At 45.4% G+C, this 18,407-nt stretch overlaps 1 protein-coding gene across 9 annotated transcripts; it reads left to right on the top strand.

Annotated features, from left to right (window-relative positions):
* Positions 1–533: 533 nt before the first annotated feature.
* On the top strand, positions 534–16,227 carry LOC128304014 (14-3-3 protein zeta). Of its 9 annotated transcripts, none has more exons than XM_053041132.1 (7): positions 534–632; positions 12,774–12,888; positions 12,969–13,082; positions 13,172–13,298; positions 13,385–13,508; positions 13,902–14,065; positions 15,938–16,227. In XM_053041132.1, the coding sequence occupies exons 2-7, from the start codon at positions 12,827–12,829 to the stop codon at positions 16,091–16,093; spliced, it is 747 nt and encodes a 248-aa protein (XP_052897092.1). In that variant the 5' UTR covers positions 534–632; positions 12,774–12,826; the 3' UTR covers positions 16,094–16,227. The 9 variants fall into 9 exon arrangements, with proteins under 9 accessions (XP_052897092.1, XP_052897089.1, XP_052897095.1 ...); XM_053041129.1 differs by lacking the exon at positions 534–632 and adding an exon at positions 817–937; XM_053041135.1 differs by lacking the exon at positions 534–632 and adding an exon at positions 948–966.
* The last annotated feature ends 2,180 nt before the right edge of the window (positions 16,228–18,407 follow it).

Here is an 18,407-nt window from a genome sequence, read left to right on the forward strand (position 1 = left end):
AAAAATCATATCAGTAGCAAAACTATTAACACATCAACAAAATGATTTCTCTGGTACCCAAAAACATGTTTGTTCTGAATAGTTCACACAGCGGTCTATACACCTTGTGCAGCACACTTGGAATTTCAACCCTTTTCCCAGTCAACTTTTTCACCATCCACTGATTTTTTACCGTTGAGACTATTTCAACTGAACACGGTTTTTAATCGTTTTCGTATTCTAAATGGAAAATAGTGAATATGAGCTACAAAAAAATTGAATAAAGTTCAACCAAGTACATTCGTAGGCATTGCACAGTTCTGGAAAAATAACCCATTTTTGATCGCTTTCATCGATATTATTTAGACTGTTTACACATATTGAGAGACATTTCGTTCTGTCCTTAAGTTGTAAGCATTACCATTTAAGAAAATGGCACTGTTTCAAGATAATGTGCATCTATGCGTTCCATTTCGTTGTTGCATTTTGCAACCCGTTTTGAAAGCCGAATTTGAAACGGGAAGCGTTTGTTGAAGCGTTTCCTCAGCTGTCAACTTTTCCATTGCGCTGCTAATTCTTCTGCGAGCCGTGTAAAAAAGTCGTGTGTGCCATCATAATTTTGTACGTTTAACTATTGCCTCTTCTTACCAAAAGTAAGTAAAACTGTGAAAGTTCATTCCCATCTTCCCTGGGCAGCTGAAGTTACGGTCCGGGCACGACGATTGCGGGGGGTTTTCGAGGCCCAAAGTCTGACCATAAAATCCGGGGTGGAAAATTTTTTCTCCCGGTGTGACGCATACAACACACACCCCGTATCCGTTTCGGTGTGTATGTCAGGTCAGCCATTTTGAGAGAGAGAGTCTTTGGGCGACGACAGCGAATACCAGTCGTTACGGTCATAGGAAGTGCGTTCGAACGCCGGTTGCTGCAATTTCCCTCTGGTTCCCGGTACTCTGGGGTAGGTTTTTTTTCTAGCCACCGGCAAAGGTAATTTCTGTGCACATTCAGCCATCAGTTTTGTAACGGAGGAGATCTCAAAGCGATTGGTCCCAAACGTTTTACTTGAACGAAGTAATCAGAGCACACGCTCCGGAACGGAAGTTGCCCATTCGACCCTCGCGTGAGTTTGACACGGGGATGAATGATTTAAAAGTAATTTCGCCGCTCGCCCCCAACATTTTCCGCTGCTTTCTTCGTCGCTTCATGCATTTGTCACATCCCTCCGGGTTTCTGGTCCTGTTGGTATGGTGTGTCGCCCATAAGTCAAGGAATTCGCGTGATCTTCGTGACAATGTGTGCGTGTAAGGAGGCGCATTTTTTTTCTCTACGCCATGGTGGGTCATCACCTTTCGTCGTGCGTTTCGTGCGTGTAGAAATGAAGTGTATGTATGTGTGTAAAGTTGTGTGTGAGACTGTTGAGGAGACGTCATTCGACCGAACGGGCGGTGTGAAGTATAGGATGAAGAAGCAGTACAGCATACGCGAGAGGTGTGCAACCAATACGCCGGGGGAGAAGTGAGCATAGAATTCAACCCCGAATCGTCACCAACACTAGCACGCAGTTCGAGCAGCGTACTGCGGTTGGAAAGCTATACGCAATTTATGGTTCTTTTTGTGAGCTAACATAAAATAGAATTTGATTTGATAATCGATAGATGATCAAGATGAGAGTGTGTGAGTGTGTGCGACCAAGAGAGAAAGAAGGGCGAGCGAGCGTGAATGAAAAAGAACAGAAAATAGAAAGATGATGTGATGGTTGTGTAGGTAGAGCTACTATCTGGACCGGGTAGGGGTAGTGGGATGGTGGTCGTCATCTTCTCCTGATGGACGGTCCCCATTTTCCGCCTTGCTGTCATGGGCTGGCCACATCCGGCAAGCAAAATAAAATGTACGCATGTTTCTCGGAATGTCGGCTGTCCCGCTTCACCCCATAGTGTGTTTCGCGCGGCGGATATGCGCTCGACGCGATGAGGATTTTCTAGAATTTTCTCGCCTACTGAAATCCGTCTCTTTTGTCGGAACGTGAAAGAGAGAAAAGCAACCATAACTTGCAATGTGACGGGGAGCACCGCCATCACCGTCAGCTAATAAAATGGTTACACCTGTGCCATGAGAACGAGGAGATGGTGGCAAGAGAAAGTTGCGGGAAGTGGCCGACACAGCAATGAAAAGAGAGCACAAGCAACTCTTTGGGTGAAACCTTTCGCGTTGCAGTTTCCGGCCACGGGCCACACCTGTATCCCCCTGATGGTGGTGGCGATGTTGGAGAACATCATCTAGTCGCGCGCCGGAAATGCTCCATCGGTGTTAGGAGTGTGACGCCGCACGTTGACACCCGCTCAGAGTTGGCACGCGCGGACACACCGTTAACGATGCCAGAATGGAATGGAATTTTTCTTCAATGGAATCCTGGTGTCTCGCTCTGTCGTACATACCCCGAACTCGCGCCTATCTCTTGTAGATGGCGACATGCAGAGCAACCTGAGATGCAGTAGATGCTTTTCCTTCGCTTGATTCTCGTTTTTTGCTGTCGTCAGATGCCTTTTTTAATAGCTCTATTTCCTTTGTTCCGCTACTAAGTGTTTCCCATTCGGTCGCATGCGCACTTCGGATGCGGATCATACCTTCTCGCTCAGAAGAAGAAGGGGTGTAAAGGGTAGTATAATGGCTGATTAGTTAGCGGCGGCGACATGCGTCCAAAAGGGGTTAGAGTGGAGTGCGTTGTAGCCCGAACGATGTGTGAGTGAGATGCAGCAAACGCAAAAGGGAAAGAAAGCGCGAGAGGGAGACTGAGAATGCTGATCAAAGTATGCGCGCACGTCGGCATAGCTGTGTTCGTTAACGTGCATATGTATATGAGTAATGGGTAGAACGTTTTCAAGGCTAATTCGATTCCGAAGGTGGACAAGACGCACGCGAAAAAAGGGAAACAGCAGGCGCATGCTACTACTGCGCCGCTATAATCACGATGGTTTTGTATCGCTTCCAATTGAGGACAGCGATTTGAACGCTCTAAATGTCGGAAAGGGATGCACACCTGGCTCGTTTGTTGGAGAGCGTGGAACGTGGAAGGGTCGTAGAAAGGTACACCCGGCGGGTGGTGGTTGGCTAATTGGCCCCGGCCTGTTTGGAAGGACACTGCGAACACGGCGCTGGAACGGCACAACACAGGGAGGAGAGAGGAGAATTTGGATGGTGGAATAGTGCAGGTGGCACTGTCGGAGTCTCTATTACGACACGATTGCCGGAATGGGTTTCCAGCCGGTTGCGCGAAGTTGGTTACGGTGCACACACGAATGGCCTTGAGCAGTTGCGACAACACGCTCCAGAACAATGTGTGGTCTCGCGTGAGGACGCTCGAGGAGATGATGGTAGACATCGAGAACACAAGGCGCGAGATATCAGCGAACCAACTAAGACCACCACTACCCCCCACTCGCTTCGTCGTCCTATAGCCTAACAGAAGCGAATGTTTCGACGACACTCTGTAGCGAAGTATTCTCAATCCGGTTTGAAGCTGTAGAAGCGGCTGCTCTACGTCGCCAGATGGACGTGTGAGCCGTATCTTCTTCATTGCATGTTTTCCTTCTTCTCGACAGCCCCAAGAAGGGTGTGGTTTGTGGAGAAAGTATAAGCGCCCATTCCCTCCCAGGAGGGGTGCGACATGGTGCGCAAAAACGCATGCCTTGATAATGGAAGCGAAAGCAACCGTCCCGGAGAGAGGCGTAGGCGACGACGCGCCAAGCATGACGCCGCCGATCGAAGGTCTAGCCCCCTGCAGCATTTCGTTCGTATGGAAATGAATTTGACAGCATCGGACATCTGCACATCTCGACTTCGTCGGATGGATCGGTGGATCGCAGAGACCGTCTTCAATTCCAAACGTGGGACTATAATTCCACATCACATCATCATTTTTATGATGGCGACAATGATTTACGGAGCACAACGTTACGGAAACAACGACGGAATGGAAGGAAGGAAAACACGCGGACGTACGCGCGTATCCAATTGCGCGAGCGCGCTTCAACGCAAAGACGCCATCGTTGACGTTTTTCGGTCATATATTAATAAACCTTCACGCCAAACTTATGCCGGGTGTGTATGTGTGGATTGGTTCAATCGCGTCTCTAAAACAAACACCCGAGATACATACGAGCGAGGTCATCTCTATCGATAGCTTTGAGTCTGAATGGCTAAACGTGCTTTACTTCAGTTGGGGACGCGAGCTACTTCCTCTTAGGCGGAGAAGACGTATGTACTCAAGATAAGAACCCGTGCGCACGAAGTTGTGTTGCGAGTCGGATTGGCTCCTACCTGGTCTCTATTGCTCTCCACTGTACACTGATAAGATATACGAATGCCTCTTCACCAGCGAAGGTACCTACATACACAAGCCAGCAAATTGGAATTCTACTCTGGAAGACGAAAAACAATCCTTAGCCGGACACGGGCAAAGTGGAAGAAGTAGCTAGCATCTTTCGGTGCTGGATCGCTAATGTCGTGCCCTCTTGCTCCATCCCCCTTCACGGTATCAATTAGGGCTACAATTGCGTATCTATATTTCTTGTCCACTATTAACGGTCGATGTGGCATCCGTAAGTTAGACCGAAAAGGGTCTTCCGATCTCTACCGTGCCGTTCTCACCACCTTGATAGCTCTCTAAAGAAACAGTCCCCAATTCCTCTACGTGGCGATTGCATAATTCTTGCTGACGACAAAAACATTATCACAGATAAGTAATGAACGAGCGGAGAACTAGCGTTATTTGCGGGAAACGATTGTGTCAAATTGCGCCTCGGTGAATATGCTTGCATTTAGTGGGGCACCGTTGAACCGATCCGATGCGAGTTGAGAATGATGGATACTTTTTTCTGTCCATCCACTGTGACACATTTCTCCTACCATCCTGCTATGTGCTGGCTTAAACAGTAAAGGACACAACACACTCCATTATAACCCTCCTGGCACTTCATTAGGGATGAAATTTTAAATTGCTTTCGTTTCCAGCCTGCGAAATGTACGAGCCTCTTTGCCACTTCTTGTCTTTTGCCAGAAAAACTCTAACTAAAGGATGCTTATCATGCTTTCGGTACAAGACGACGAACGTAGAAGGAATTGTGGTGCCGTACCACAAACCGCCTTTGCTCTACATATTTCTTGCGCACTCATTACCTTCGGAGAGGACGAAATAAAAAAGGACTCGCAACATCCGTAGTGTAGAGTGCCAAAGAAAAAAGCACCCACTTCCCACCCTCAGGTGCATCTCAGTAACTCTTTGCCATGCGGGAATTTGTTACGTTTTTGGGCTGTTGTGGATGTTGATGCTGTTCTTTCAGGTATTGTTTTCACAAAGCACGAAGGCCGCACAGGGAAGAAAAGGATGAACCCCTTTCCGTGTGCCTCACAGTGTGGCCAATGTTATTCGCAAAAGTTATTGCAAACTGAATGGCCATTGAATTTTAATGAAGCTTTCGTTCACCTATAAATAGAGGAAGAACGCCTCTCGGGGGATGTGTTTTTTTTCTCTTTTTATTGCTGATGTGCTGTAAGAAAAAGACCTCGCCTCGGTGTGTCATGGGGGGCATGATGGGGTGGGAGGAAACGACCGACTAGTAGAGTCGGTCACAGCGAAAAAGCAACATATTGTATAACTTTTGCACAAACTACTGATGATGATGCGATGGGGCGAAACTTGGTGGAGCGTCGTGAATAACGTGAGAGCGGAAGATGTCTTTTGTCATTTATTTGTGTCATCTTAAATGCGCAAGGCTCTCCATGCAGCGAAATAATGAAGATGACACTGAAGAGGAAAACCTGGTACTTAGACATGAGGACACGTGCTCACAAGCTCGTGAACAGTCACTACAACTCTAGCAGTTATGTCCGCTCTTGGGAAAAGAACTAACCATGGAGAACAGGATTGAGGAGCTCCCCATCATTTGCACCAAATGCAAACCATGTTGACTTAGGTCTTAACCTTCGCCCACATCCTTCCAACATCCTACAAAGACCCATATTGTGTGGCATGTTTCTTCGCACCTAAGGGGACATGAAAATTCTTTATAGCACAGCGGTCCGATGGCTTTCTAAGGACTGTCTAACGAAATCGTTGGAAAAAAAATGTACAATACGCACCTTGAAAGTAGTGAGTTCCGTAAAGGTGGCACATGGAGGGTAATAGCTGCGCCGTCGCAGTTCAACCTTAAGCGCGTTATCCTGGTACTCTTGCCTCCCAGTGCTATCTGGTTTTCCTATTGGTTCATACCGTTATTGCATAGAGAGAGCCAGGAGCGCAAATGATTATGCTTTGGTCACATTCTCCACTGTTGTGTGTACCCTTATTAAAAAGGATGTATGAGTTTCCATCCGTCCGTCCGCGAATCGATCGGTGATGGAAGAAAAACAGATTGCTTTGATCATTAAAGTAGCGATGGGCCGTTTGCACGACGTAGCACAAGGAGCTCTCATGAAGGTATAACAAACCAACTTCAATCTAAGCGTGCGTTGTTCAGGTAGTTTCCAAGGAGATGTGCTGGAAGGAAGAATCTTGCATTCATCAAGGATTTTTTTTTTGTACATCCTTATTTGGTGTATGTCCACACTCCAGATGGGGGTATACGCATTCGAAATATGGAAATCCGTTTCCGTCCAGCCGGAAGCTCCTTCGCCTATGTTCTGTCCGGCTTCATTTCAGAAGGTGTTAGGGGTGTGAGGAGTTTCTGTATCTTCTTCACATGGCTGGCGTGCTACATTCTCATGAGGCCAAAGTTTTCCTTTATGCGCACGCGCATCCAATAAAAAGCAGCATTCTCACTATCGTCACCTCCACAATACCACGATATGATGATGCGTTCAACATTGGTATCTCTTTTTCTCTCGCACTTGATGTTTGGGGAGCAATTCGAGGGATACTGATTGTTCCTCCAACGATGTGAGCAAGAAGCTGAATGTGGAAATAAAGGGGACAAAAAGAGAGTGCCCAGCGGTGTGCCCACAGGTTCAAGATGGATCGGTAAACGAAATCGCGAAAAGCCCCAAAGAGCTCCAATGTTCCAACCCCAATTGAGTGAGGGTTGGAGAGAGAGAGAGTGTGAGCAATCCTCACGCGCTTGCCAGAGCGCCACGCCAGTGTCGGTATTTTTGAACGAAACCAAGCGGGGGACGACGTTCGGGACCAACCATCTCGGCAACCCAGTGCCAGAGTCTCAGTCCCGGAGTTCGTGCGAGCTTTTCACGACGCGTTCGGTTTTTCTGCGTGCTGCTGCCTTCTGCTCACTGTGTGCGGTCTGTGTCTATAGTGCGTAGTTAGAGAGTTGGCTGGTTTTCGCGTCGTCCGGTGGTGGAATAGCGGCTCACCGAAAACGTAGGTTTTCCGTACCTGGGAAGAGGTTATTTCCACAACCCGTGGGATGGGACGGGAGGCCAGGGAAATGGCAAGAATGGCGTGAAAAGAGACTGCGTGAAAATGTTACCACCACGGCTACCACGTCTCGTCTGTAAGGAATTCGCTCGATGCCATTACCGCCTTCTTTTCCCTATCATCATTTTCTTTCCCCCTCCCTCCCTGAGTGTGTGGCAAATAAATGGAGAGGGGATCTTTAGGGAACAAACAAAACCTGGCGATCTTTCCGCAGTTTCCTTCCAACGCGATCATGACCGTCGCGTACCTCCTTCGGCGTAGATAAATTTAATAGGGCGAAATTTATCTGCTGGTTCATACTTTTTTATAGACGGAAAATGGTATCCCGGTCGGAAAATCAAACGGAGGTGCATGCACAAAGATGGCGACGCGTGTGTTGTGAGAAGGAATAAAATTCCGACACCTACCACGACGCACTTCCTCCTTAGCAACAGATATCTCGGGCTCGAAGGGAAACAGAAGAAAGTACTCTTGCGTATATGCGCCCGTGCGTGCGTGACTGTTGTTTGGTGAAATTTTTCCTCGATTCCACTATGTCATTATGTGGGACCTTCGATGACGGGCAGACTTTCCTGGGGGGAGAGGTGGTCGGTATTGGTCATTCAAGATACTGTGCGCTCTAAGGATTTGTGAGTGGGTATGTGTTTATGTGTGGCGCGTGTGCAAAAGGGTCGTCCCATCTGTTCCAAGACACTAACGAACGATTTCGCCTGTGACTACTGAGCTATAAAAAATATTTCAACGAATAATTCGAAGACTACATGCATATACGATAGAAAATAGATCTAGTTGCCCAAATGCTCAACCCCGTGGGAATAGATCTGAAATATTCCAATTCTTCGTTTGATGTTGTCTTCAGTGTGTATGTGTATGTGTAAATACCCATGTTGTCTAAAGAGAGTGCAGTTGTAGAAAGAGCTTCCTTTAGTTATGCTGCGAGTCAATTATGCTAAATAATTAAAAAGGACTCTTTAAACGTGATTCCAAACAGTATCCTGTTCAGCCATGAGCATAGAATGAATTTTGTGAGCTTACGCCTGATATCGATTTTTCGTCTCATTTTCCCAACATCATCATCATCATTATCGTTGTCGTCGTCGTCGTCTCCTCTCTGTTGGCTCGGCTGGTCTAGATAAGATCTGGAGCTGTAGAGCACCACATCGAGTGGAGTTACTCCAGCTGAGTTAAAGGAGATGATTACAGAAGAAAACATGGAATGTGCATTTGGGAGACGAAAATCTATTAGAGAGAGACACTAAGAGACAAAGGACGAGAGCAAACCACCAGAATCAATCAGAAGAATCCGTTGGTCACGATCGAGTTCGATTGAAGGAGGTGGGTGGTAGGGGATGGAGTCGGGATAGGGTAATAAGGTAATCTATTTCTACCTTGCTGTGTTTTCATTGCCCTGCTTCTGAAGCCGAAAAGGAAATTCGAGATCTTGTAAAATGTATGGCAAAAGGGGACAAAGTATTGTTGGCGCTTTGTCTTGGAGGCGAAAAATGTGCCTACTACGATGGAAACCCCAATCAATGATGGCGAATAGATCAAGCGGACGTGTGTGGCGCACACTTGACGTCGGCTCCTTAGCAACACGTACACACGAACCAACTGTGGCCAGATTTCTCAGTCACAGTTATCAGAGAATAGAGGAAAAGCAACCATCTCACGAATTCCACCCAATTCCGACAGGGGTGACTAACGCCGGTAAAACTTTTCTTTTTATTATTTGTGCGATAAAAGAAACTCCATACACACTAATACCCAGATGGAGGAGTTGTGTGGGGCCACCGCAAGCCGGTGAGCATGGGTGCGGAGTACACCAGCTTCATGATCATCATTGGCATCAGTTTTCTTTTCTATTGCTCCAATTGGATTTCCACCTCCTCCATCCAAGATTTCCACCTAGTAGCGCCGTTGTGTGCATCTTCTGATTCCTCCGATGTTAGTGTGTTGGTACGGCGATTGTGGATGAAAGCAGAAGCATCGAAAAAACGAATTGCGGAATGTGAACGAAATGCACAGACATACACATGGATAAAGCTGGCCGCCACAGCAAGATAGCACGTTAACGGGACAGTTCCATACGGGAATAAAAGAAGAGATGTTGAAGCAAACGATCTCCTCCAACGGCACGCAAAGGAACGGCAACACGGAGACCCTCTAGTGTGTTATGTTGCAGTCAAACGCAGCGTATTGTGTTCGGAATTGAATGCAGCAGCAGTCATCATCACCGGAGAGCAATTGGTTGAAATCGTTTCTACGTTCTTGGAGAGCACCTCCAGTATCCGCAACTTGTCATGCAATATTCTGGTGGTATTCTTCATCACATATTGCTCGTGCTGAAATGAAACATCCGTCGTTCTGATAATTACATTCCACATTCCCGGCTGCTATTCATCCACCGGATTGTTCTCTCCCACTGGCGAGACTCTGTCTCTCGAATAATGATATTCGGTGCAGTCGGATTTCCGATGCAGATTGTTTTTTTTTCCCGCGCAGCTGGCTGACTGCCCTTTAGGGCTTTTTCAGGGCCATCTCACCGCACACACACACAGTAAAACGGCACCGAGTGTTGTGCACAGGGCGGATGTGGAGTAAGAGGGTGTATTTATGAAATTATTTTTTATTGATTTTCCCATTCGGTTCCACGCACGCGACGACAGTGACGATTGAGGCGCACTAACTCCCGCATGGGGAGTTCCGCTTCCGCCTTTATGCTTGCCTATTTGTTGTTGTTGCCAGGGGTTGCATTTCTAAACGAGCAACTCGATGATATCGAGATATCTCATTAAAAGTTTTAAGAGCTTCTTGTATGCCACCATGGTCGGGCCCCGGAGAATAATCTACCTCCTCCATGAGACTACCTCCTTCGTCGCGCGATAAACTGGCCATCAGCGACTGGTGTGATGTGGCATTGAATGGTTGATGCCTTTTTGGTGCGCATAAAACTCGCGCTTAACATGGTGCTCGATTCTGGCCGGTTTCCTTTGGCAGAAAGGGTGGAGAATTGATGAAGGTGGTCGCGTAATTGACTATAGAGAGCCGTGTACGCTCGGTAAGGTGATGGAGCAGCATGGTTGTTAATAGCAACACATCACCAGACCACGCACATATATGCAAACGCATGACGATGACTCACGCACATGGGGTCCGGGTGTCGCGACGTCGTTTCAAGCAGTGTCACATAGAGGGAGCCGCACAAAAAAGAAAAGGGCCCCCAGCAGTACAACCAACCGTTCCTTTGGTGCAGATTGAGAAAGAGAGCGTGAGCGAGAAGGAGCAAAAAGAAAAGAGAATATTAGTGGGTAGTCTTTCGGTTCCGCCGCGTGTCATTCGATTAGTTAGATTAGAAACGTTGCAACGGCCGGAAGACGGCGTTGTACGGTCATAAAAAGGTACTGGAAAGAGGAGGCCCCCAGAGAACGAAAAAAGCAGCTGGGAAGTTCATCGTCGATTCCGGGCAACGCACACTCCATACCCGGTCGAGAGGTGAATAACACTGTTTTGCTGGCTGGATCAACTAAACCGCCCGCCTCCTCGGACTCCCGGCTCCTATCCCAATATCTGCCGGCGCTGCTGCTCTCGTGTGGTGTACTGTGTAAAGTAGGAAGAGGAAAATGTTATTTTAGATATTTTCATTTTCCTCGTATAATAAGCCATGACGCAATCTTGCGCCCCCGGATCCGATTCGATGATCCAGTCACCCAGTAGCAGCATGTGCGGTGTTTATGGACCTTCTTTGAAATATTTAACTGATACGTATAGAGACTTCGGCATGGAAAGGGATTATGTGTGAGGTTTTCAGTGAGCAAAGGAAGGTTGTGAAGTTGTAGTGGTCACTGCAGTTTTTTGTTGAATTATTATTTGTTTTTTGTGCAATCAAAGCATACATTGGTACAGCATAGCGAAATTGTCAGACGCTTTCTGTGTGTCCTGCATGGTGTATGTGCGTAGACTCTCATTCTCTTCTCTGTCCTGTGTGAGTTGTGTGGACGTTCCCCACCCTATACGTCCTCCACGGTTTGTGTCACATCTTCCCCGTGTCGTATTACGTCATCACAGCGAGCGCCGCCAGAAGAATCACGTTTCTTGCTAATGCGCTGGGTACTAGCAAGGCGCGCGCGTTACCATGATAGTGTGTGATATTAGTGTCGGTATGCGTATTGGTGTGCGTAGCAAAAGGGACCTTGGGTTTGGCTAAATGAGTGAAATGGTTTGGCACTTTATATGTACGCGTAAAGACTAATAAGCCAAGAATGTATAATGTTTATGTGTGGGATTTAGTCATCGAGGTGGGGAAATAATTTGTTCTGCACGAGTCACTGTCATCACCGTTGAAAATGGGGTGTTGCTTCTGCAAATACCGTTCGATGAAGCATCATCGCTGAGTAATGGATAAAGCCAAACCCTGCTCATACTTTCCCTACATTACAACAGCTCGTAAATAATCTACAGAAGCTGTGTTTGCTTGCAGTCGATGAATTTAAAAATACTCTTTGCAGTGCAGCTCTTCAATCTTGTGCGGTCTCTATCGAACGAGATTCCGACAAATGTGTGCAATGTAATGTGCCTTATGTGGTGTTCCTTTTTTTCACCTTCTGGAAGCGTCTATAATTTCTACGGTTCGCAAATCCTTTTTCACACGCCCGACATACTCTGGTGCAACAACAGAGTAGAAGCGGTAAAATATCGATCAGCAGAACACACACATACTGCTGCTGCTGCATCCCGACACACCTCTCCCTTTTGTTGGACTCTGGTGGGGAAACCTCCGACGTTGGTGAGAGCGCAGGCGAGATTTTGTCGTTCTTTTTCCTTGTGTGTTCGCTACCCAATCGATACCCGGCCCGGATCGACTATTTCCAGTCTTGGCAGGAGGCAGTCTTGGTGTGGTCAGTGTCCTGATTCCACTGCGGCACAAATATTCATCTTGCAGCAACCGTGTACTTATTATAACCTGAAGGCGAGCGAATGTGTGTGCATTATGCGTATTGGTAGTGTGGTGTGGTAGTCATCATAGTAGCAGTCTCTCTGCACCTAGCCGAAAGCAACAAAGTTACCGGGTTTGACAGCCTTCGATCGAAGTAGGAATTGCAAGAAGATTCCTTTACCAGCAGGCTGATAGTGAAAATTATGTTTCAGTTCATTACCTGATGGAAGTCGAGTATTGTGAACATATTCTACTGTTGTGGTTATTAATGAACTGAAAGGAGCATTTTTATCTGCAAATTTACGTGCGTGGTTAGGTTTTGCTATGGAAGAGAAGGACATCTTATTTTCTACAACTAATATAAACTCTTCACGTATTTCACTTCCTACGTTCCATGTAATGGCTAACAAATGTTCGTTTGCATCTTTTTCTCCACAGGAAGTTTCTCTCGTTTTAAGCTAGTGAAAAGAAGCTAATTCAGAACACTCAACATGTCTACCGTTGACAAGGAAGAGCTAGTTCAGAAGGCAAAATTAGCCGAACAATCTGAACGGTAAGTGTGTGTTGGATTGTTTCCCCATGGAAATATTTGTGCGTTCAATGCTGTAGCTCTTTACATTTGCTTTTCTTCAGGTACGATGATATGGCACAGGCAATGAAATCAGTTACAGAAACCGGTGTGGAACTGTCAAATGAGGAAAGGAACCTACTGTCCGTTGCTTACAAGAACGTTGTCGGTGCCCGAAGGTATGTGCAAAGGAAATGATAACGCGCTGATTTAAAGTGATTCATAACATCCGTTTGTTGTACTCCTAAATGACCCATCATGCACACAGATCATCATGGCGAGTGATATCGTCGATTGAACAGAAAACTGAATCCTCTGCCCGCAAACAGCAACTGGCACGAGAGTACCGGGAACGAGTTGAGAAGGAACTGAGGGAAATCTGCTACGAAGTCCTGGTAAGTGGACGGTCTGTTGGCGAGGTGGAATAAATCGGCAAATTTAAACTCATCTCAACTTTGATGGTGTTTCCATCTCTACACAGGGCCTGCTGGACAAATTCTTAATTCCCAAAGCCAGTAATCCAGAGAGCAAGGTGTTTTACCTCAAAATGAAGGGAGACTACTACAGATACCTAGCTGAAGTAGCCACCGGCGAAACCCGCCACAGTAAGTCCATTCTGTTTATCCAATCGTTTAACGTGACGCAAAGAATAGAATTTGTGCTCACTGTTTACAGTACGTTGTGTACCAACAAACACATTCTGTCCCGATTTCCTTTAGTACTGAAGCTTCCTCTATTACCACGTTCCTTTCCAGAAGAAATATCCTCCCTTTGCTCCAATCTTCCCGATCTCGTATCGTTATCACACACAGTGGAAAAATACTAATTATATTCGCACATCTTTATCTCTTCTATATTCATTTTCCATTCGCTCACATTCCGACGTCGCCGTGTTTACGTAATGCCCCGACCGACCTGGTGCGGTGTTTGGTGTATGTACGTAATATGCACGGTGTTGTGTACTTGCATATGAACACCCCGCTCAAACAATCTCACAGCCGTAGTTGACGATTCCCAAGCCGCGTACCAGGATGCCTTTGAAATTAGTAAAGGCAAAATGCAGCCAACACATCCTATCCGATTGGGTCTCGCGCTCAATTTCTCAGTCTTCTATTACGAGATCCTAAACTCTCCCGACAAAGCCTGCCAGCTGGCTAAACAGGTCAATTATTATGCTTTCAATTCAAATGCTGTAAATTTAACTGTTTTGTTTCTTTTCGCTCCCGTCCCGGCGACTTACGCAGGACCAATAAGCACTTTCAGCTCAATCAAAATAAGTAGAATACACACTCGCAGAACGCGCTTTTGACATATGTTTGGTGGTGGTTGTAATTGGTGGAAAGAGGGCATTTGTAATGTGATGTTTGTTCCGATCTGGCGTTGATGATGGTGATGATGAATGGGTTTTTTCGTTGTTTGAAATCTGTCCTTATTGCCAAAAACACACTCTATGGTGAGAGAGCACACGTTCAGGTTTGCATATTTTTTCATGTTTACTTAACAAAATTTATGTTTGAAGCACTCGGGCACCCTGATGGTCTTTGGCAAGCTGCTATAAAGGTGCGCGGAATGTTTAATTGCTCTGCGTTTTTGTCTCTTCCATCTGTCATTTTGCCTTTTGCCATACCTCCACAGTCTCATAGTTAAAGCATCTGTTGTCTCACTGAATAATTGATACGTTAATGTTCCACTCGGTTCTGGTGGGATCCCATTATCCCTAAGCTCAACCTCCTACATTATTAACCCCGAGAAACTATTGCTAATATCCTTGCAAAGAAGAGAGTACCGTTCACCACAGGCAGCAGAGATATGCCGGGCACATTGAAACGTTCTGACTCCTCCAGTCTCTCTCTCTCTTCTTCCCTTTCTCTTTAGCTGTGGTTGAGGATTCGCAGAAATCGTATCAGGAAGCGTTCGACATTGCAAAGTCGAAAATGCAACCCACGCACCCGATTCGGTTAGGTCTAGCGCTGAATTTTTCCGTCTTTTACTATGAAATCATAAACTCTCCAGCACGGGCTTGCCATCTGGCGAAGCAGGTTAATGATTCGTATTTTTTTTCCTTTTTCTATTAATTTTGTCGTGTGTTTTTCTTTTCTTTGTCAAACTCAGTTTTGATTTGTGGTTAGGAGCGCATATGTATGTTCTATTTATTTTTAACAAATATTTGAAGCTTTTTAGTTTGCCGTTGGGGGGAAGTCGCTATTATTTTATTGATTCAATTCATTTAAATGTTTTATTTTTTCTACAAAACAATCCTTCATCCGTCGTAATGTGAACGACTTTTCTGTGCTGCTCTAATGAATGTCTTTACTATTACGATCTTTCGTTATTTGTCGAAGCTGTAACACTTCCGGAAGGAAGCAATTAATTGAATTTATTGAAATTTGTTCTGTTTTTACTAAGTTCTCATCCCATAAAGTGTGTTACTAATCCAGAAATAATCAATTGTCTGATGTTGCCCGATCTAATAACACGCTTGTATACCTTTTATGTGTGCCGCCCTGCTGATCATTTCATCATTTGTGGAATACCCTGATTTCTTTGTGAAGATCCTAGAGACGAAAGCATATCATAAACAACGCATACTTAACAGATGACTTTGTTGCCCGTGTGTTTCTATAGTATCCGCAGTTTATGTACTAACTCGATGTAATCCATCATACGCAAACCCACCGAGACCCGGAATTCGATTGCGGGTCATATTCATGCACCCGGCATGTATTCGCGCAGCTGTGATTGTTGTGTATTTTATTTTATTTTGATCGATTGAAACAGGGCTCAGGGAAGCTTGTTCGTTTATTTTTTGTAGCCTTGTCGCAAAGAAGATTATTTGTTCTTTCTTTGAAGATAAGCGAACATACAATGAAAATTCGTATATAAAGGAGAATTGAATTTAACGCAAACTTATTTATATTTCACGATACCGCCGCTCCTCATAATCAACGGTGTTTCCCTTATTTGGCGATAAAATGGATTGGTTAACTGATGTGTGCTGGAATGTCGTGTAATGATATCAATCCCCCGGAAACAGGCATTCGATGACGCGATTGCTGAGCTGGATACGTTGAACGAGGACTCCTATAAAGACTCGACACTCATCATGCAGCTGCTGCGAGACAACCTGACGCTGTGGACGTCCGATACCCAGGGTGACGGCGATGAACCACAGGAGGGTGGCGATAATTAACCAAACTAAAATTAAAGCGATACAAAAACACATACGCAAACACTACCAACAAACCAACATAGACACACAGACACGAACATACACACATACACAACTACACTGCTACACAACACAAACACACACTTAAACCATAATAGAAATTCCTTTTGACTATTGATTAATACGAGAACAAAAGCGGAACAGCAGATGAAACTAACTGCAATTGCGTTGGTAGTAGAAGAAGCGAGCGCAGAAAAGAGAGCAGCTTCCGCGAAATAGCAAAAAAAACGTGCAAACACAAGCATCGGAAGAAGGACGTAACTAAACAAAAGGGCAGCAACAACCGACCACAGCGAATAGTGTCTCACAGCATCAGCAGGCAGCCAAATGGTAGAGGTGTTGAGAGTGCGTAGTACAGGACATCATGGCAGGATAGAGGGAGAGACACATTCCGCTTTATCGCAGGCACACGCAATCTTGGTCTGTTTGTAGTGGCGAAAAAGATGCATTAGTTCAATTTCTTTTTGAACGGACAAAGTCGAAACCACTTCAGGCCGGAGAAAACTGATGACCATGGTAGCGAAGCCCGGAAAGCGGAAGTAGGCACGCAAGAAGGAAAACTCGCTGATCGTCGTCATCTGTTCAGTCGTCACAAAGAGCCAGAGAAAGATAGAGAGTGTGTGTGTGTGTGTGTTTATGTCAACGAGGAAAATTCAAGGAATTTACCTAATTTTGTTGCTTTTCAAAGAGCACGAAATAAAGGATTGGTGTCACAATAACAACAAACAAACAAACCAATTTGAAGAAAGAGAGAGAAAAGAATGTACAAGAGCCTCGCCTCGCCTACGCATGTTTAACAAAATAGAAACGTGAAAGAAATAATTGTTGATTGTTCTCTTTGCACTACAATTGTAGGTAGTGCAAAGGAAACATAGAATGAAGCAAACAGACACACACACGCACATATCTTACACGGTTCATAGTTCATGTAAACGGTTCATGTTTATGGAAAAATGGAGAAATTGACATGTTACTGAGGCAGAACGGGCGTCGTGGTAAGATCAAACGATCGCGAAAAGAAAGCAAATTGTAGAGAGAGGAAGCAAAGCGGAAGAGCACAAGCGGAAAAGTCTGATCTGAGCTGATATGAACGATATAAGTGGCAAGCAAACAAACAAAACTCAACAACTACATGTTTATAATGTATGTTCTATTGCTATAGTCCCTTCTCCCGATCCTGAGAAAATCGTCCCATTCGGTGGATATATGTGTGTGTGTGTGTGTGGAGATGTTTCCCGATCCCTTTGGAACTTTTGTCGATTAATGAATGTGTGTGTGTAATTTGTAGGGAGCTGGGGGAAGCGTATTGACAACACAGTAAATGGGGGCATTTCTGGGGGATGTTCATGAAGTCGTTATCTGGATGGAAACACCTGCTCAATATAGTGTTGTGCACGTGGTTTTAACACACCGTGTATGATGAGTATTGAATGTTCGTAGTTGTAACAAGGACATGCGATTAATGTGGATCAGATTTTGGATGCGCGGACATGCGATTCCTCGAATTGCATGAAGCAATGCAATATATGCAAACAGCAGTCTGGATGCCTGCCCTTTCATTACTTGTGTCGTTGTTGCCCTATTTTAACGCGATGGATAACCCCACTCCCGACCGATATCTGATCTGTACCAAGCTCTTCTATAAATGTCTACTTTCAAAGCAAACACATATAATGCCCAAACCTTCACAAATCCCAATATTCGTTTTCCAAAGTACTGACCACTTTCAGTATTTATTGCACACACTCGTTGTCGGTCGTGTTCCTCCTTTTTGGATCTTCTATCTTTGGCCACAGTAGAAGGAACAGTTGGTTGTGTGTCGTCCCTATGTGTGTGTGTATATTTTAATTTACCGGCGAGCGTGTTCCCAGTTATTGGGCCAGGTGTAGGTTGTCCTGTACTAGCCGTTAGCGCAACACAAAGACAATCAACAAGCGGCCAAACGGAGCTCGCCGGTACAATTTGTCTGGGGAAAAGGCTCTGCCTTTCCGTTATCGATGCACACTACTAAAAGAAACGATAGGATGTGGCCGGGTGAAAAGATGATGATCATTATGTGGCGTGCTAAAGTTTCGTGTTTTCGTATATGCGCAGAACAAAGTATCTGGTTCCATACTTTTTTCAACAAAGAAAGAAGGAGCACCCAAACAGATATGTTAAAATGCAATGGGATATGAAGGAGATAGCTAAGTCTTTTTAAACTGTAAGAATGTGGCCAAGGTACATGTTGTTTCTCGTATAAAGGTTGCAAGGCATGATTTTTGATGGGAGGTAG

Source organism: Anopheles moucheti, chromosome 3 (genome assembly GCF_943734755.1).
Source record: "Anopheles moucheti chromosome 3, idAnoMoucSN_F20_07, whole genome shotgun sequence".
NCBI lineage: Eukaryota > Metazoa > Arthropoda > Insecta > Diptera > Culicidae > Anopheles > Anopheles moucheti.

Coding starts and splice junctions, on each gene's coding strand:
- LOC128304014 (XM_053041132.1), top strand. CDS start 12,827: ATGTCTACCGTTGACAAGGAAGAGCTAGTTCAGAAGGCAAAATTAGCC. Junction 13,083..13,171: donor AACGTTGTCGGTGCCCGAAG/GTATGTGCAAAG, acceptor TCATGCACACAG/ATCATCATGGCGAGTGATAT. Junction 13,509..13,901: donor CACCGGCGAAACCCGCCACA/GTAAGTCCATTC, acceptor ACAATCTCACAG/CCGTAGTTGACGATTCCCAA.